This window comes from Dipodomys ordii, unplaced genomic scaffold, assembly GCF_000151885.1.
Source record: "Dipodomys ordii isolate 6190 unplaced genomic scaffold, Dord_2.0 Scaffold67, whole genome shotgun sequence".
NCBI classification, from domain to species: Eukaryota; Metazoa; Chordata; class Mammalia; order Rodentia; family Heteromyidae; genus Dipodomys; species Dipodomys ordii.
The window spans coordinates 9,080,380-9,098,585 of record NW_012267283.1 but is presented as its reverse complement, the minus strand read 5'-3'; the positions used below and the strand labels follow the sequence as shown (position 1 = coordinate 9,098,585).

General features: G+C 39.7%; 1 protein-coding gene across 1 annotated transcript in view; it reads left to right on the top strand.

Moving 5' to 3' along the window:
* Positions 1-18,206, top strand: part of Tmeff1 (transmembrane protein with EGF-like and two follistatin-like domains 1) — a 74,549-nt gene that overhangs the window by 47,367 nt on the left and 8,976 nt on the right. Inside the window, exons 8-9 of the mRNA XM_013023239.1 lie at positions 2,263-2,328; positions 11,600-11,723. Coding sequence (XP_012878693.1) covers positions 2,263-2,328; positions 11,600-11,723 — 190 coding nt within the window. The remainder of the gene's footprint in view (positions 1-2,262; positions 2,329-11,599; positions 11,724-18,206) is intronic.

The window sequence follows — 18,206 nt, the reverse complement described above, 5'->3', positions numbered from 1 at the left end:
CCTGGGTTCGATTCCTCAGCACCACATAAGCAAAAAGAAAAAAGCCGGAAGTGGCGCTGTGGCTCAAGTGGTAGAGCGCTAGCCTTGAGCTGAAAAGCTCAAGCTGAAAAGCGCCCAGGCCCAGAGTTCAGGCCCCACGACCGGACCCCCCCCCAAAAAAAAAAAAGATATAAAGCATACTTCTTGGTTGTTTATTTAGTTCCTCAGCTTATCTGCATGGATCCTAGTGTATCCATCTAAATTAGCTTTCAGTGTATTTATAGTTCTAAGGTGATTTTAAATTTGATAATAGCTAAAGGTTAGCTTATTTTGACTTGATTACAAATAAAACTATGTTTTGGGCTGGGAAGGTGGCTCAGTGGTAGAGTGCTTGCCTTGCATGCATGAGGCCCTAGGTTCGATTCCTCAGCACCACATAAGCAGAAAAAGCTCAAGTGGTAGAGCACTGGTCTACAGCTGAAGAGCTGGGGGACAGCGCCCAGGCCCAGAGTTCAGACCCCACAATTGGCATAAAAACAAAACAAAACAAAACAAATAAATCTATGTTTGCCATGCATTCCTAACTGTTCTTTTTCTAGAGAAAAATAGTTTGTTTTCACATGACCTATTTTGTGATTGCAGTTATATATTGTGTTTATATACAGGTGAACTAGGGTTGTATACTTTTTTATTTATTTATTTATTTATTTTTTGTCGGTTGTGGGGCTTGAACTCTGGGCCTGGGCACTGTCCCTCAGCTCTTCAGCTCAAGGCGGGCGCTCTACCACTTGAGCTACAGCGCCACTTCTGGTTTTCTGGTGGTTTATTGGAGATAGGAGTCTCACGGTCTCTCCTGCCCGGGCTGGCTTTGAACCAAGATCCTCAAATCTCAGCCTCCTGAGTAGCTAGGATTACAGGCGTGAGCCACCAGTGCCCGGCGGATTGTATACTTTTTAACTCTACACCCTCCTTTCTCCCTTGGTGGCTTACTAAAGGGATATACTTTCATCAGAATTAAGGGCAAAAGTTCCTAAAATAAAGTTTGGTACTTTATCTTGGTGGTGAATTATTTTTAACACACTGCCTACCTGATTGCAACACCTCTAGGCTGAGCTACCATAGAATACCCAAGAAGCTTATCAGAGAACTTCCAGGAAGGGATGATGGGGGAAAGATGATAGATGTAGAGATTTCTTTTGGCTTTGATCTTGGAATATGATTTATTTTATTTCATGTGGTAGAATTTAGATCTCAGGCGGGAGGAATAGCTTAGGGAAGTCCTCTTCTGAGGAACTACTTGCATGTTTGCATGGAATGTCAAGTTCAGAGCAGTTGGCCAAACTTAAGAATTTTAATTGAAATTCATATGAAGATGTAGATGATTTCTGCCTGGTTAGGCCTTAGTCATTATTTCAGTACCATCAATAATTTTCTAGCCAGGCATCGGTGTCTCATGCTTGTAATCCTGGTTACTCAGGAGGCTGAGATCTGAGGATTGGGATTCAAACCAGCCTGCGCAAGAAAGTCCATGCGGCTCTTATCTCCAGTAAACCACCAGGAAACTGGAAGTGGTGCTGTGGCTCAAGTGGTAGAGTGCTTGCCTTGAGCCCAGGCCCAGAATTCAAGCTCTACTACTGACCCCCCAAAAATACTTTTTTTTTTCTGTCTACCTCCCTAACCTCCCTATATCTTTCCTCCCAATGTATTAGAGGCTGAAACTTGTGCCTTCTAGCTGGTATTGTGGGTTTTTTTTTAAAAAAAGTTCCCATTCCAGATGCAGTTCACAAATTAATAAAGTTATTTGATGACACAGCCGAGATTCCATATTCTTCTTAACTTGATGTTTCCAGGAAAACATTCATTGTTCCTTGGAGAGAAAGTTTAAAATAACACACAGCTGAGTGCATGTGTAGTTTTAGCTTTGACAGGAAAGACTTTTTAAAATGGGTGAAATTTGAACTCTGAGGTCCAAATGACACGAGACTAGTATGCAAAGAGCATATCTACCTGGTTTGCACTGAGGTCTAAGACAGAAAAGGGACAGCTATTGAAGAGAATGGTAGAAATTCTTCTTTAGTGTGGCATACATCAAAGCATTATGTTGTACATGATAAATTCACATGATGTTACCTATCAATTTACAGAAGAGAGAATGGTGGAAAATGTGAGTGGATAAAGTGATAGAAAGTACAGGATGTCCTGGAGCATTTGGAATAATTGGGAGTTCCACTGTATGGCCGCCACTTCGTATCTATTTGATTTAACACTGTTTTCTTCTCACAGACACAGATGATATGAGTTTGCTGGGAAAGAAAGATGATGGACTGCAATATTCACCAGATGTAAAAGGTACTGAATCATGATATTTCTAAATTTTGACCAACTATAGTGGCTCATGCCTATAATCCTAGCTCCTCAGGAGGCTTAAGATCTGGATGATTATGGTTGAAGCCAGCTCACGCAGAAAGGTCTATGAGACTACATCTTTGATTAACCATCAAAAACCCCCCAAACTATAGGTTAAGTGATAAGAGTACTAGTTGAAAAGGAATAAGCTTGAGCCAGAGTGCAGAGCTTTGAGTTTAAGTCTCAATCCTGGCACACATGAAAAGATACTCTAATATAGAATCTACTGTTAACACTTCCTTCCATCTGTGTCCAGGTTGGTGACCCTTTTCCCTCTGCCTGGAAGTCTTTATTTCATTCTCTGACCTCCTATTCATGTTTTTAGTCTCAGCAGTGGAAGGCATTTCTTTTTGGAATATATTCTTTGACCTTCAACTTAGATTAGGTGCCTTTCTTACATCCTCCCCTAGCTGAGCATTCATCTACTCTATTATAATTTATTTTTAACTCATCTCCTGTAGGCTAAGAATTCTGCACAGACAGGATGACAGTACTTGTCATCGTCACTCTGCATCACTAAGCCTAGCAGATTATCTAGCACATAAGAGGATGCTCTATACATGTCAGTAGAGTGGATGTGGCTCAAGTGATAGCATTTATTTGCACAAGTCTTACATCTAGTTAAGTTAAAAAACAAACTGGAATCCAGGTCTCTTGACCTCATTCTGTTGCACTTTCCCATTTGACATTTATACACATTAATTTGATCCTTGCAACTACTGTCGTAAGAAGTAGCTGAGACTAATTCCAGTGCTACTTAACCAACATAGGTCTAGATCTTAGATCTTTGGACTATCTTTGAACAAGATCTTTGGACTGTATATTGTCCTAGACCAGTGCATCTTTTCCTTATTTAGTTATAATAATGAAAATGCATATCTGCTAGATATAGTGGTACATACCTATAATCTAAGCACTTGGGAGGTTTAACTACAAGTTTGAGAGGTCAGCCTGGGGTATATTGCAAGTTCCAGGGCAACTTGAACTATATAGCTAGACCTTGTCTCAAAAAACCAAGCGTTAGCTGGGGCACTGGTATCTCACACCTGTAATCTTAACTACTTAGGAGGCTAAGATCTGAGGATCGCAGTTTGAAGCCAGCCCAGTCAGGAAAGGCTGGGAGACTCTTATCTCCAATAAGCTACTCAGAAAAATCCAGCAGTGATGCTATAGCTCAAGTGATAGAGAACTAGCCTTGAGTATAAAGAGGCTCAGAGACCCGAGTTCAAGCTTCAGGACCAACAAAACAAAAACACTAAGTGTTACGGATTTAGTTCAGTGGTATAATGTTTGCTTAGCATGCATAAAATCTTGGATTTGACCCTGAGTACTAGAGGGAAAAAGTGTGATCTATCTCAATACCCCTGATTGTTTTATGTTGTTGTTGTTTTTAAAGTAACTTAAAAAAATCATGTGAATGATAATAGTACCATCTCATAGAATTGCATAAAATTTAAATAGGATAATTTATCAAGTATTTAGAACAGTGTCTAATACAGTTTTTAAGTATTCAGTAATTGTTAAAACTTTTTTTAAAGTGTTATTATAAAGATGATTTATAGAAGGGTTACAGTTACATAAGTCAGGGAATGAATACATTTCTCTCTCTCTCTCTCTCTCTCTCTCTCTCTCTCTTGGTTGTGGAGCTTGAACTCTGGTCCTGGACACAGTCCTGAGCTCTTCAGTTCAAGCCACAGTGCCACTTCCAGTTTTCTGGCGGTTAATTGGAGATCAGAGTCTCATGAACTTTCCTGCCAGGCTGGCTTTGAACCGTGATCCTCAGATTTCAGCCTCCTGAGTAGCTAGGATTACAGGCATGAGCACATTTCTTTTTGGACAGTGTCACCCCTTCCTTTGCTCTCTCCCAGTTTTTCCCTTCATCTCCACCCACAAGTTGTATAGTTTATTTTCAACACAGAATTGTTAACTTTATGTCACTGAATAATAAATCACTTTTTTATTTGAACGTTATTTATCAAATCTGAATCCATTATAACTTATCTATGAGTTTGGTAAATCCCAGTTTCCTATGCTGATGCAAAATGCTTATTTCAAACAGGGGACATAGTACATCAGCTCTAGTTTTAGGCTAATAGTACATGGCTACACTTAGAAGACTATTTTTTTTCTTGCATTTAGAAGCTCATATTTAAGGCGATTTGGGGAATTGTGTATACCTCAAAGAATGTATGTACTGTTGATAAAATTGTATAATGACTTGTATATATGACTATGGTATAATGACTATAATAGTATCATGTGAGTATATATGCTAATAACTTAGTACCTTTGTGACTTGAGATACTGAAAATTCTGTACATGGGTAAAATTGATCTATTACTTAAATAATCACAATCAGTCTGTATAGTTTATTTCATACCTAATTTATATTGGTCCTTTTAGCAGCTAGTACTCATGGACAGAAGATAATCTAAACATGGTCTATGCAGGTGGGATGTCATGGCCTCTGTGACCAATTAACATACTGTTTAACAAAAAGAACATTAGGAAGTTAAGACCTGTCTGGACTGGGGTATGAGAAGTAGGAGGAAGAGGACACTTGAACAGAGATGGGCCAAGAGAACTAATATAGTCATAATAATCTCTGTACATGTGTGAAAATAAAACAGGGAAACTTGATGAGACCAAAGGGGAAAGGTGGGGAGAAGATGAGAGAGAAGGATAAAGATTCATTGTTTAAAGCCTGATGCCAGTGGCTCACATCTGTAATCCCAGCTACTCCGAGGTCTGAGGATTGCAGTTCAGAGCCAGCTTGGATAGGGAAGTCCATGATACTCTTTCCTCAATTAACTATAAGAAGTTGGAAGTGGAGCTGTGGCTCTAATAGTAAAGTGCTGGCCTTGAGTGGAGAAAGCTATAGGTCCTCAATTCAAGCCTCTTAGTACCAGCACACAAAAAAAACAAGCAAAAAAAAAAAAAAAGGAAACACCCTTGTACAAATCATTGATGCTAATAGAAAAGATAACATAGTACATGATAATTTAAAGTTTATGCTATAGTAAGAAATGCAAACAACTACTAATAAGATGAAAATTAACTGTTGTCATAAATAGAGTGTAGTTAAAAAGGGTCATGGGAAAAGAGGATCATGTTGGTTAGGAACAGTGAAGATCTGAGAAATGTCTGGGAGAGGTGGAATTTGAGTGAAGTTCTGTGCTTTGTATGCCAAACACTGTAGCTGCAGTGGGATTTGTGTGAACTTCTATGGATGGACTGAGTTGCTGGGTGGCCAAGTGTCCTTTTTCTATCAAACATACACAAACATCATTCAGACACCAGCAGTTGCAGCTGTTGGTGGAGCCTGTCACCACTTGCCCAAGGGCACTGTTTACCCAGAATCTTTCTGGGCCTAGATTGTACTGTACTGAGGCCACATCTCTGCTATGGTTTGTGAAAGCAACCGTGCTTTATTTATTTTTTTTTATTTTTATTTTTTGGGTCCGGTCGTGGGGCCTGAACTCTGGGCCTGGGCGCTGTCCCTCAGCTCTTCAGCTCAAGGCTAGCACTCTACCGCTTAAGCCACAGCTCCACTTCCGGCTTTTTTCTTTTTGCTTATGTGGTGCTGAGGAATCGAACCCAGGGCCTCGAGCATGCAAGGCAAGTGCTCTACCACTGAGCCACCTTCCCAGCCCGAAACCGTGCTTTATTGAAGCTTGAAAGCCTTTTAATCTTCATATTTGGAAGTTGTCTTAATTTATTTGTCCATCAAAGCAGATGCTTGGATATTATCTTTTTGTTTATTCCTTACACATCTCGCAAGTTTCTTGGCGAAACCATAGCTAAAAGCAGTGTATCTTGACATCTCTGAGCCTCAGTGATCACATCTATAAAGTGGGATTGCCCTGAATTCTAAACACCGGGTTACTAAATACAACATTCATTAATGATATTGTTACGGCTATTTCTAACACCTTTGTTTTCTGGCTTCAGTGTTGGTTTTCCTGGTTGTGCTTAAATTTCTCACCAGGTATTTTCATATATTTGGGTTACTACATGCTATCTTCATTTTGCAGATGAAGACGCTGAACTCGTTCGTTGCTCATGGAGAATGAAGGTCAAAAGCAACAGGCTTTCTGACCCAACCCTGTTTGCTCTTTTGAAACTCTATGTCACAGTTCCTCTTTTCCTTACTGACTCTTCTTCAGAATGTTTCATGTACCCAACAGCTGTTACCTCTTTCTAGAGCAATAATTTCATGTATTTAGTTACTTGGTGGGTCTTTGTTCTGTCCTTGTTTCATGTTCCAGGAATTACGACAGCCTGGAACACAATTAGTATTTAACAAATGTTTTTTGAGTGAGTGGAGATCTAAATTTGTATTCAGCTTACTATGTTCTCTCTATTTCTCTCTATTGGGTCCCCTGTCATTAGGCTCATATTTTAAAGATACTTTTTGCATAATTGCTTATTAAGTATCTTTAATAAAGAGAGGGTGGTTCTCTTCTAGAGAACTGGGTTAATGCTGAGCACCACTCTTAAAAGACAGATGCAAACTAAACTTGTTCAAACACAAATGGGAGTGGGAACTTTGACCTCAAGAATAAAATATGCTGGTGGGTAGTGGGGAAGGAGATGAATAGACACTAGGAAAGCTACCCAAAGAGATTTCATTTGATATGAAGGAAATCCAATAGCATTTTAATCCATTGTGTTGTTATAATGAGTTTGTCCTCATTGGAAGTGTTAAAGTAGAAACAGACTGTCAGTTAAACCAGATAGCCACTGTGCACCCTTCAATCTTTTTAATGATCAGTATTTTTTAGTGTAAAGACACTGTACAGAGGAGTTAGAGTTAAATGAGTAAGGTAATGAGTACATTTCTTGTCAAGCATTGTTACCCCCTCCATTGTTTTTCTCCTACTTTCTCTTCCCTCCCCCGACCCCTTCAATCTTAGTTCCAGGATTTACTCGTTCTGAATACTGTCAAGCTTGATTATTGTTGTTTTTGGGTGCATATTTTAGAATTCATTCCTACTGCTCAGCTTTGGCATAGCTTTCATTATCATTGGTTTGAAGCATACATTCTCCTCTTTCCTCCTTTTCCCTCCTTTTCACCTTCTTCTGCATTGCCAGGGTAAACCTACGGCTTTGCTCTTACTAGGCAACCATTGAGCTATTTCTTGGTCCTCTGGTTTATTTTACTTTATTTTACTGTAGTTTGAACTTAGGGCCTTGGGATCTCCAATCACATGCTCTACTGGTTTTACCTAGGCTGTCCTTGGAATGCGATCCTTTTACACCTTTTGCATCCAGCTCATCTGTTGAGGTGTTTTGCCCAGGCTGGCCTTGAACCTTGAGTCTTCTGTCTTTGCCTCCTGAGTAGCTAGGATTGCAGGTGTAAGCTATCAAGCCTGGTTAGTCTTTGTTTTTGAGACAAGATGTCTTTCTTTGAATTTGTGATCCTTCTGCTTCTATCTCCCACGTGCTATGCCACACTCTTAACGTTTCTAATAGATCACCTGATTTCTTTATCTTGTATGTTGGTATGTAAGTAATTATGTTAGCTTTTTTTTTTTGGTGCTGGTCCTTGGGCTTGAACTCAGGGTCTTGTTGCTATTCTTAATCTTTTTTTGTTCAAGGTGAGTGCTGTACCACTTTAGCCACAGTTCCACTTCAGGCTTTCTGGTAGTTAATTGGAGATAAGAGTCTCATAGACTTTCCTGCCTGGGCTTTGAACCCTAATCCTCAGATCTCAGCTTCCTGAGTAGCTAGGATTACAGGCATGAACCACCCAGTGACGAGCTTAACCCATGGCTTGATTGGGGTAGAATTTACATATCCTCAAGTTACTTGTTTAAACTGTACAGTTCAGTGGTTTTTAAAAATTTTGTAGAGTTAATATAAGCATCATCATAGTCTTAGTTTTAAACATTTTTTGCCACTTGTGAAAGGACTCTCAGAACCATTAGCAGTTCCTCCTTCTTACTCAACCTAGGAAATTGTTGTCTATTGAATTTTTTTTTTTTTTGGTTGGTGTGGGGCCTAAACTCTGGGCCTGGGTGCTGTTCCTCAGCTCTTCAGCTCAAGGCTAGCACTCTACCACTTGAGCCACAGAGCCACTTCCAGCTTTTTCTGCTTATGTGGTGCTGAGGAATTGAACCCAGGGCCTCATGCATGCAAGGCAAGCACTCTACCACTGAGCCACCTTCCCAGCCCTCTATTGAATTTTCTTTTGAAGTGTGCTTTTATTATGTTATTCTCCAGTAGAAAGTCCTTCAGTGTCTTCCTTATCTATGTGATAAAAAAATGTGTCCTAACGGGAGGTCACATTTTGCCGAATATGGCTTCAACCTGCTTTTCCATCCTTGATGTACACCCTTTCCATGTCTCAGGGCACCAACCTTGCTATATTGAGCTGTTTCTTGTTTTTGTACTTGAGGATATTCAGTACTGGATTCCTTATCCTTCCAGTCTTCCTTTCTAAGCCTGAGTGTGCTTTAAGTTTAACCTCGGTCCTCCCTTAGCTACAAATTCTCTTGGGTAATTCAGCCTATGATGGCCTTTTCTCTGAATGTGAACTTCCGTGATACCCATTGGCATTTAATTACAAACTGTCATATGGTTGAGTACCTCTTATGTGTGCAACTTTTTATATATAGATTTCCCTAGATCAACGATATGCTTCTTGAGGACAGGGAACCATGTACCATCCAATTTATATGTTGACTTTCCTGATTTCTTTGTGTCCTCTAGCCCAACTGAACTTACAGCTGGTTTTGCATAGGATATTTTATAAGCATAATGGAATGAATAATGACTTTGAAAGGAATGCTGAATTTTGAACTCTGAGCAAAGCTTTGAAGACTTACTAGTATTCCTTTTGTTTTTAGCTAGCCTCACTGTTGATGATACTTCATTCAGTGTTCTTTGTCTATTAATTTCTTGAAATCTTATTCTTAATTTAGTTAATTTTTTCTTACTGCTTTTATACAGTTGAATTCTCTGATAGCTTGCGTTATTCCCGAAGTCCCCTGCTGCCTATACGGCTTTCTTATGACAGATTAGTACATTACCACACCTTTTCCAAGCTATACCATCTCATTGTTAACATACATTATGGGATTTTACTATTATAGGTTGGCACACTCTCTATGGTGCCTTGATTATATACTCTGATGGCATCCCACTGGGAAAGTACTGTGTTTTCAAAGTGCTGTGATCTGAGGTGAGGTCTGTGTTCCTTTGCTTTTTCATGACTTGACTGGGAGCAGAAAATAGGGTTTTTAATTTGAAAAATGGTAGCAGAAAAGTACATACGAGTTCTTCATTTTCTATTAAACTATTTCTCCAGCAGTGCTAACTGCTTGAAGAACATCTTCTGCTTGGATCACAAGTATTAATAAATAAAAGATCTGTTAATTAAGTTTTAGCTTCCGCTTAGAAACACAGAATAGGACGAATGTCTAGATTCTAAAGGAGCTTGCAGTTTCATGGTGCCTGAGTTAAACAAACAAACAAACAAACAATCAGCGTAGTGATGCCACAGTATCATGGATGGTAAAATATAATAGTCAGTGTCCGGGGTCATAGCAGCCTAGAGGAGGGCTTGGTTCTTTTGCCACAGAGAATTATAGTCCAGGAGCTGGAGAAAATCATAGAAAGTGCTGAGGTTAGGATATGTCTTATTTTTGTGTCTCTGCTGTCTAGAGTATTTGGCACGTGTAAAGTGATTGGTAGATGATTACCAAATTCATTAGTATCTATCTTGTGCTGTTCAGTGTGGAAACTGTTAGCCACAGACAGCTACTCAGCATGTGAAGTATGTTATGAATGTAAAATGCTGGATCTTGGAGGTTTCTTTAAAAGAATATAAAATACCTTAATTTTTTATATTGGGAATATATTTAAAGTAAAAGTATCAGATGAATTTTAATTTTAATTTCTTTTTAAAATATCACTTCTAGAAAATAAAAAGCTACATATGTGTCCCTATTCTATGTCTGTTCCTAGAGAGCACTGCACACAGCCCTCTCAGGGTCAGGAAGTGATGTGATCAGCATCACAAAGTAGCAAAGGTATTTTTTTAAACTGAGAATTGTATGTTGAACCTCCTGACTTCTAGTTACCATCTCTTTCTAGAGATAAGTTAGTACAATGTAAACACATACATTTTGAGGTCAAATGGCATCCTGTTTTTGTTATGGGTGACACAGTCTTTGCTTTATTTATTCTTCCACCAAGCTTAATAATCATTAAAGTTTTCTTATGTCCATGAGTAAATTTTGTTCTCCAGGAAACCTGAGCTTTGTTTTTACACCTGTATTGCTATTGACACTTCTCCGTTTATCTTTTTCCCACAGCCATACGTACATATGCAGCCTCCTAGTTCATCCTTCTTAGTTTCTACAAACCTTCAGAATTTATTAAAGCATTTATCTGTGTCTTAGGGAGGTAATTCCTTTGCTGTTACCATATAGATAGATATACCATATAGATAGCTGGTTATTTTATTTTGTTTTTTTGTCTGTCATAGGGCTTGAACTTGGGGTTTGAGTGTGCTGTCCCTGAGCTCTTTTTGCTCAAGGCTAGGTCTCTATCACTTTGAGCAACAGTACTACTTCTGGTTTTCTGGTGCTTAATTGGAGAGAAGAGTCTCATGGACTTTCCTGCCCCAGCTGGCTTTGAACTGCTTTCCTCAGATCTCAGCCTCTTGAGTAGCTAGGATTACAGGTGTGAGCCACTGATGACATCTGGTTTCCCTCCCTGTCTCCCTCCCTCCCTCCCTCCCTCCCTCCCTCCCTTCCTTCCTTTACTTCCTTCCTTCCTTCCTTCCTTCCTTCCTTCATTCCTTCCTTCCTTCATTAATTGGAGATAAGATTCTCTTGGACTGAGATCTTCAGATCTCCACCTCCTTAGTAGCTAGGATTGTACACCACCAGGGACCAATAGATGTGCAGATGCTTAGCCTTCTTTGGCTTTTTTTTCTTTCCGTACAATAGTAGTGTGTAGTGGTCACATGCTACAAATAGTTTTAAATGCTTTGAGCCTAGCTCACCTGCTGTGGCATAATGGAAATTGGAAGGTAGCTTGGATCTTACCCAATCTTCTATCATACTGATTAATCTCCTTTCTAAATTCCCTAATAGGTGATTTGTAAGGGGTGAATTTATTTGCTATTTCAGAACCTTTGAAAAGTTACCTGTTTTTTAGTTTGCTTTTCACTATTCAGTGACCTGGTTTATGTTCTTTTAAGATGCTAGCGATCAAAGAGAAGATGTTTATGTTGGGAGTCACATGCCTTGCCCTGAAAACCTCAATGGTTACTGTATCCATGGGAAATGTGAATTCATCTATTCTACTCAGAAGGCTTCATGTAGGTAAGTCAGTGATTTTTTTTTTCATCATCAGTCACTGCTTTATAGAAGGCAAATGTGAGTAGGATAATACCAAAAACTAGTATTTATCTACCATAGATAAGACAGAAATTGCTGCTGCTTTATATGATAAGAAATAAGTGAAACAAAAATACGTGTTTTATTAGGGATTTGAGATTAGGAACTCAGCATCTTTAAGATAATGTGACATCCTTTTTTTCATATAAAAAATAAACATTTCACATTGCCATACTATTTTGGTCTTTTAGGCAATCTGTCACAAGCAAGGTGGTTGGGGGACTGAGGAATATATTAAGAATAGGAAACTTGTAACTCAAATAAAATGCTAAAATAGATTTCTAAAAATAAGGGAAGAGGAATGAAGAACCAGGTGTGAATGGAGAGAAATGGAAAGGGTGTAAATTGTTTTCTGTTTCCAGAGAAGTTATGTAACTTGTTCAAGGTGAAAAGTAAGTTAGAAATAGAAACTCGGAGAAAACCCGATCTCAGATTTCCTGATACCCAACTTGGCCATCTTAGTGCTTCTGCTGCTGTGTCTTTGTTGAGTAGTACTACTTCTTGCTGCTGCCAGACTTGTCCTCTGCCTTAGGTTGGTCTGGTTGGCCAGGTTGGGTTTCCATAGACACAGGGAGATAGTTGTCATATTGTTCACTCTGGCCACCACGAACTAGCCAGAATCCTTTTTCTTTCCTGTCAAAACATGGAGAGATATTCCTTATTTCCCTCCCTTTCCTTCTGCATAAAAACAAAACCATTATTAACCATTTTTGTTAAGCCTTTGGCATTTTCTTGATTGAAAGTTTTTTGTCTTGGACTCTTGGCTCTGGGGCTCCTCTCTGTGGAGAGTCTATACTCTTTTTGCTTTCAATAAACTCACTGCTCTACTACATTTAAAAAAAAAAGGAAGTCATTGTCTTTCAAGAAGATGAGGGAGATGGCCTCCCCATTAAAAAATACAGCTGTTATCAAAGAGTACAGATCAAGTTAGAAAAATGGAGTCCTCATATTTGTCCCATACTGGCATAGATATATTGGTGGAAGTTCAGATCCTCTTTCCTCCTAGAATAGGCTGTCTTGAAGACCGCTACAAACAGGATGAAAGAGATGTCAGGCACTAGTATTTTACTAACTTACTATAAGAGGATTTGAATGGAACTAATCATGGTAGCAAAAGCCTGACATCCAGCTATCAAGGTAAGTACAGGCAGAAGGATTAAGAGTTTAAGGCCAGCCTGGACAAAATTAGTGAGACCTTGTCTAAAGCAAACTAAAAGCAAAAGGATTGGGGGTTGTGGCCTACGTGGTAGAGCCTTTGTTTAGCAAGTATGAAGTCCTGGGTTCAATTTAGTTGAATGGTTTGATATCTAAAGGTACACGGACTTGATTAATTATTGGCTCTATGTCCTTTGGTACATACTTATCATGTCTGAGTTTTATTTTCTTCAATTAAAAATATAATAGTAATAGCAACTATTTCAGGTTGGTAAAATTACAATGACGTATATATAAAGAGTTTATTACACAGTATCTGGTATGTATTTACCTAATGGTAATTGATACTAGCCATCCTCATTATATTAGGAACGTGTGTACGCGCATGCGTGCATCTGCCAGTACCAGGGCTCAAATGCAGGGCCTTGTGCTCTTGCTCATTTTTTTTCCCTCTCAATTGGCACCACTTGAGTAATAGCCCCATTTCTGGCTTTTTGCTGTTTAATTGGATATAAGAGTCTCTTGATTTATTTGCTAAGGCTGTCTTCAAACCTCAGTCCTGAATCCCAGTCTTCTGAGTAGCTAGAATTATAGTCATGAGCCTCCTGTGCCCAGCTACCTCAGGGACTTTTAATAATTTTGGTAACTAGTCTTCCCAGTGTGTATTGTATGAGCTTGCCCAAGAGGGTCTTAGTAAGTACTTTTTGAATGACCTGTGATGATTATTGACATTTGCCTTCCCCCGACCAGAGGAATTTAAGTGCTAAAGGACCTTTTCCCTACACACTTAAACCTCCTAGAAAGCAACTGGTCTTTTCCTTTTTTTTTGTTCAGGGTTTTTACCATGTCTGTAAGAATTAGGTCAAAATATCACATGCCGGAGGAGGTAACAATGCTTGATAGGAAATGTACTCATTACCTTGCTCATGTAACTGTAACCCCTCTATACAGTGTTTTTACAATAAAAAAGTATTAAATATCACATACCTGTAATGCACAGCCAGTAATGAAAAACCTCAGCCACAGTTTCATTGTTACAATAAAAGCTATCATAATCCTCCAGTTGGCTTGTTTGTTTACATGTTTATTGTTTCCTTTATACCAAATTCTTTCAGTCTGGCATTGAACTTGACTGTTGCAGGGTCCATGGATGTTGTCTTAAAAAAAACATCTGTCTTTTATACTTTCCACCTCCAGAAAAGTAGTTCTAAGAGAGATGGCCTCTTAAGAAAGATGAGCTGACCTGGCTGCCTGTGGCTCACACCTTTAACCCTGGCCACTCAGGAGGCTGAGATCTGAAGATTGTGGTTTGAAGCCAGCCTTGGCAGGCAGGAAAGTCTGTGAGACTCTCATCTCCAACTAACCACCAAAAAGTGGGAAGTAGAGCTGTGGTTTCAATGGTAGAACATTAGCCTTGAGCAAAAGAAGCTCAGGGACAGTACAGAAGACCTGTGTTCAAGCCCCAGGACTGGTAGCAAAAAGATAGCATGAAAAATAACTGTCTTACAAAGATATACATGAGATGATTTGAGATTTTAGAAAAGTCACTTCATGTTGGGCTCAATGGTTTGTACCTGTAATCTCAGCTATAGAGATTGAGAGGATCATACTGAGGCCAATACAGGCAGAAAGGTTTGGAAGACCCCATTTTAACCAATAAAAGCTGGCCATGATGTTTCAAGTCTGTCATCCCAGCTACATAGAAGATGTAAATAGGAGGATTACAGTTCAGGCTGGTCAGGCCTAAGTGTGAGATCCTATTAAAAAGTAACAAAAATAAGACACTTGGGAGGAGGGTGTGTGTCTGTGAGGTGGTCTTGACTCAAGTGATAGTGCATTTGCTAGCAAATGCACGATCCTGAATTCAGATGCCATTACCGCCAGAAAAGCACTTGTTGAAAAGGGGTCGAGCACATAGATAGAGGAGGGGCTCAGGTCTTGCAAGAACATTTGTTCCAATCCCAGGAATGTGCTCTTTATTTTAAAGGCAATGAGAAGCCTTTATAGGTGGTGCAGTAGCAGTGGTGTGGTCAAATCTGAAAGTATCTGGTATAAAGTGTACTAGGAAGACCGAAAGAGAGAGTAAGAAATGAGAGCCTAAATTCGGAAGAGGAGTTGTTCTGGGGCTGAGCTAAGCAGATGAGACTGTAAAGGTAATAAAGTGGTTGAATCTGAAGATCCTGGTGCCCACTGTATGTGAGGATGAGACATAGAGTAGTGGAGAACAGTGGGAAAGTCAGGTGTTACCTGGGTTTCTGACTAGGGCAGAACTAAGTAGGAAATATGAAGAAAGAAGCTCTTTGGGGGAAATTGTGAGTTCAGGTTAGCCTTCATGATCTCAAGCTCGTGCGAAATTTCTGCTTATGGACTTCTAGTAGGATGCTAGAGGTATTAAGAACTTGTAGGTTGAAGATGAGAATATTTCCCTCTCTAGCCTATCTCCTTTAGGTTTACCTAGTAGCATCCTTCTATCCCAGTAGGACTGGTTTATTGATCCTGCTGTCTTTTCAGTGTCTTTCACCTACTAAAAGTCATCATGATTATTTGCTGTTGTTGAGCCTTTGTATATGTCTCTGAACCCTTGTACAGTCCTGGTTCATTCTAGGTTCCCCCCCACTACATACGATCCCCATATAGCTGCACATGGCTGCTGTTGGAAAGCATCCCCTAGGTTAACCTGTCTTACCAGCCTGTGCCCCTAGTCTCAAAGCAAGCCCGCCTTGCTTCCAGGCATCTGAATGGACCACAGTCCATTCATCATCGTCATCTCTTGAGTGTCTGCTGTTTACCCTCACCTACCTCTTCCGGTTGTCAGTATCTCTTCTCTGGCCGCTTTCTCTGCTGATGATCCTGTCTCTAGAGTCTCTGAGAACTCCAGGAATTTGAAGAGAATGGTCGCTGTGTCACTATCACCTACTAGCCAATCTCTTTTCCTTCATATTGTACATCTTGATGATGTGCGTAAGTATATGCCTATATATTTTAAAATCTTTTTCTTCCATAATGGGGGAAAAACCCTCCTCATAATTCTCTTTATCTACAATGTCTTTCTTTTGTAGAACTTGAAAGAGTTATCTATAAACCATCTCCAGTTTTTACTCTCCATCCCTCTTGAACCTACCCCAACATGCCTTTGTCCCCAGTACTTTACGCTCACTCTTCTGTTGATAAAGACAGTGGTCAATTGATGGTCAGTAGTGTTTGGCACAATTGATGGCGCCCTCCTGTGTTTGACATTCTTAGGACTTGTCTTGGCATTTTAGGACTATAGTATATTCTCCTGATGTCTTCCATCTTGCCAGGCATTCCAGTCTTCTTGACTGATTTCTCTTTTGTTTCTTGTCATATTGCACTGGAGTTTAATCTTGGTCCTCCTCCTCAGCAATGCTATCTACTCACAGGGCTTCATGTGAGTGACATGTGCTAATGGCTCTTAAGTGATATAAATCCCTGTCCTCTTGCATGAATCTGCAATGAAGATCCATCTGCCTCATTTATATTTCCAGTCTCAATAGGATTAAAGCTGATTTCCAGATCTGCTTTTGCTACCTCCCTAAACCTGCTCCCCTGAACCCTTTTCTGTCTCAGTGGAAACTAACTGTCTTTCCACCAAAAGCACCACTGATAGATTTTTGACTTCTCTTTCTCATGCTCTCCATATCCAGTTATGTGGGAAATCCTGTTAACCCTTTAATTTCAGAATATTATCAAGACTTGCCATGTTGTCACTGCAACTTCTAGTCAGTCCAAACATTTCCTCTCTCCCTCTCTCTGTGATTTTGTTAACAGCCTCCTTGATGCTATCTTACAGGCTGTATTGAACATTTAAAAATAAACATCAGTTCATGTCATTCCTTTCCTAAAAATCTTTCACTGGCTTCTCCATCTCAGTAAGTGCAGAGGGATCTACTCAGTTTGGTTCCATCCCTCTCTGTCTTGATCTCTTCTTGTTTGCTTCACTCTAGGCACACATACCATAGGAGGGTCCTCCCCCCCCCCCCCCCGCCCCAATTGGCTCTTCTTTGGCCTGGCATACTCTCCTGCCAGTTGTCTGGATGATAGCAGACTTAGCTTCTTTAAATCTTTATTCACATACCATATCCTCCTTCTCCTCTAATTCCTCCTCCTCCTCCTCCTCTTGTTCCAACTGAACTATATCTCTAGATTCTCAGAGTCTGTTTGGATTCTTATTGAAAATTACAATCTTTGTTTTCTGGCCCCTACATGTCACTCACATTTCCCCTTAATAAACAGCATACAATGCCCCCCTCCCTCACCCCGCCCCCAAGTGGATAAGTGAATGAATCAGAAACCAACAGAGTGAATGAGATTTCCCTATGGAAGGTATGTGGGTCGAGAAAAGTAGAAGGTGATGGATTGAACTCTGGATCTGCCTTTAATAATGGAGGGAGAAATAACACCTTCAAACTTAGTATTCTAGTTTAATGTGGAGATCATAAAAGTCAGCTGCAAAAACAAATATCCAGGGAGTATCACTTAAATGATATATGACCTACAGATTCTTCTTGATATTCCAGTTTTAATCCTTGGATTAAGCTAAGCTGTGTAAGAGCTGCTTATCTACGGCATTGTTATAGCTCTTTCTGGAACTGTTTTGATTTTACTGAGCTTTAACTTTAGGCCGTTAGCCTACCATGAAGGACATTATTTTAAGAGTCCTCTGAGATTTCATCAAATGACTGAATTTGTGGAAGCTGTGTTGTTGAAGATGATCTGTATGTGAGAAGGTGCCCCCTTCAAATGAGGACCAACAAGAGAGGCAGTTCCCTTGAGTTTAATAACAGTAGTAACTGTGTGTCCTTTCAATCAAGGTTTTTGATTTTGTTTTATGGAGATTGCTTTCTATGTTAGTGATTGATCCATTCTCCTTCCACCCCTCCTTCTTCCCTTCAATGCTTTTAATACACTACCACCACAATCAATTTTTTTAGTACATTTCATCACAAGAAAAAAATCCCATGTCCTTTAGGTGTCATTCCCAAAGGTTCTGTTTACTTCAGCCCTAGGCAGCCACTAATATTTTTTCTTCAATGGATTTATTTATTCTAGGCATTTCATATAAATAGAATAATATATAGTCTTCTAGGACTAACCTTCTCACTCTGTATAATATTTTTGGGGGATTTTTTTTTTTTTTTTGGTCGGTCGTGGGGCTTGAACTCTGGGCCTGGGCGCTGTCCCTCAGCTCTTCAGCTCAAGGCAAGCGCTCTACCACTTGAGCTACAGCGCCAC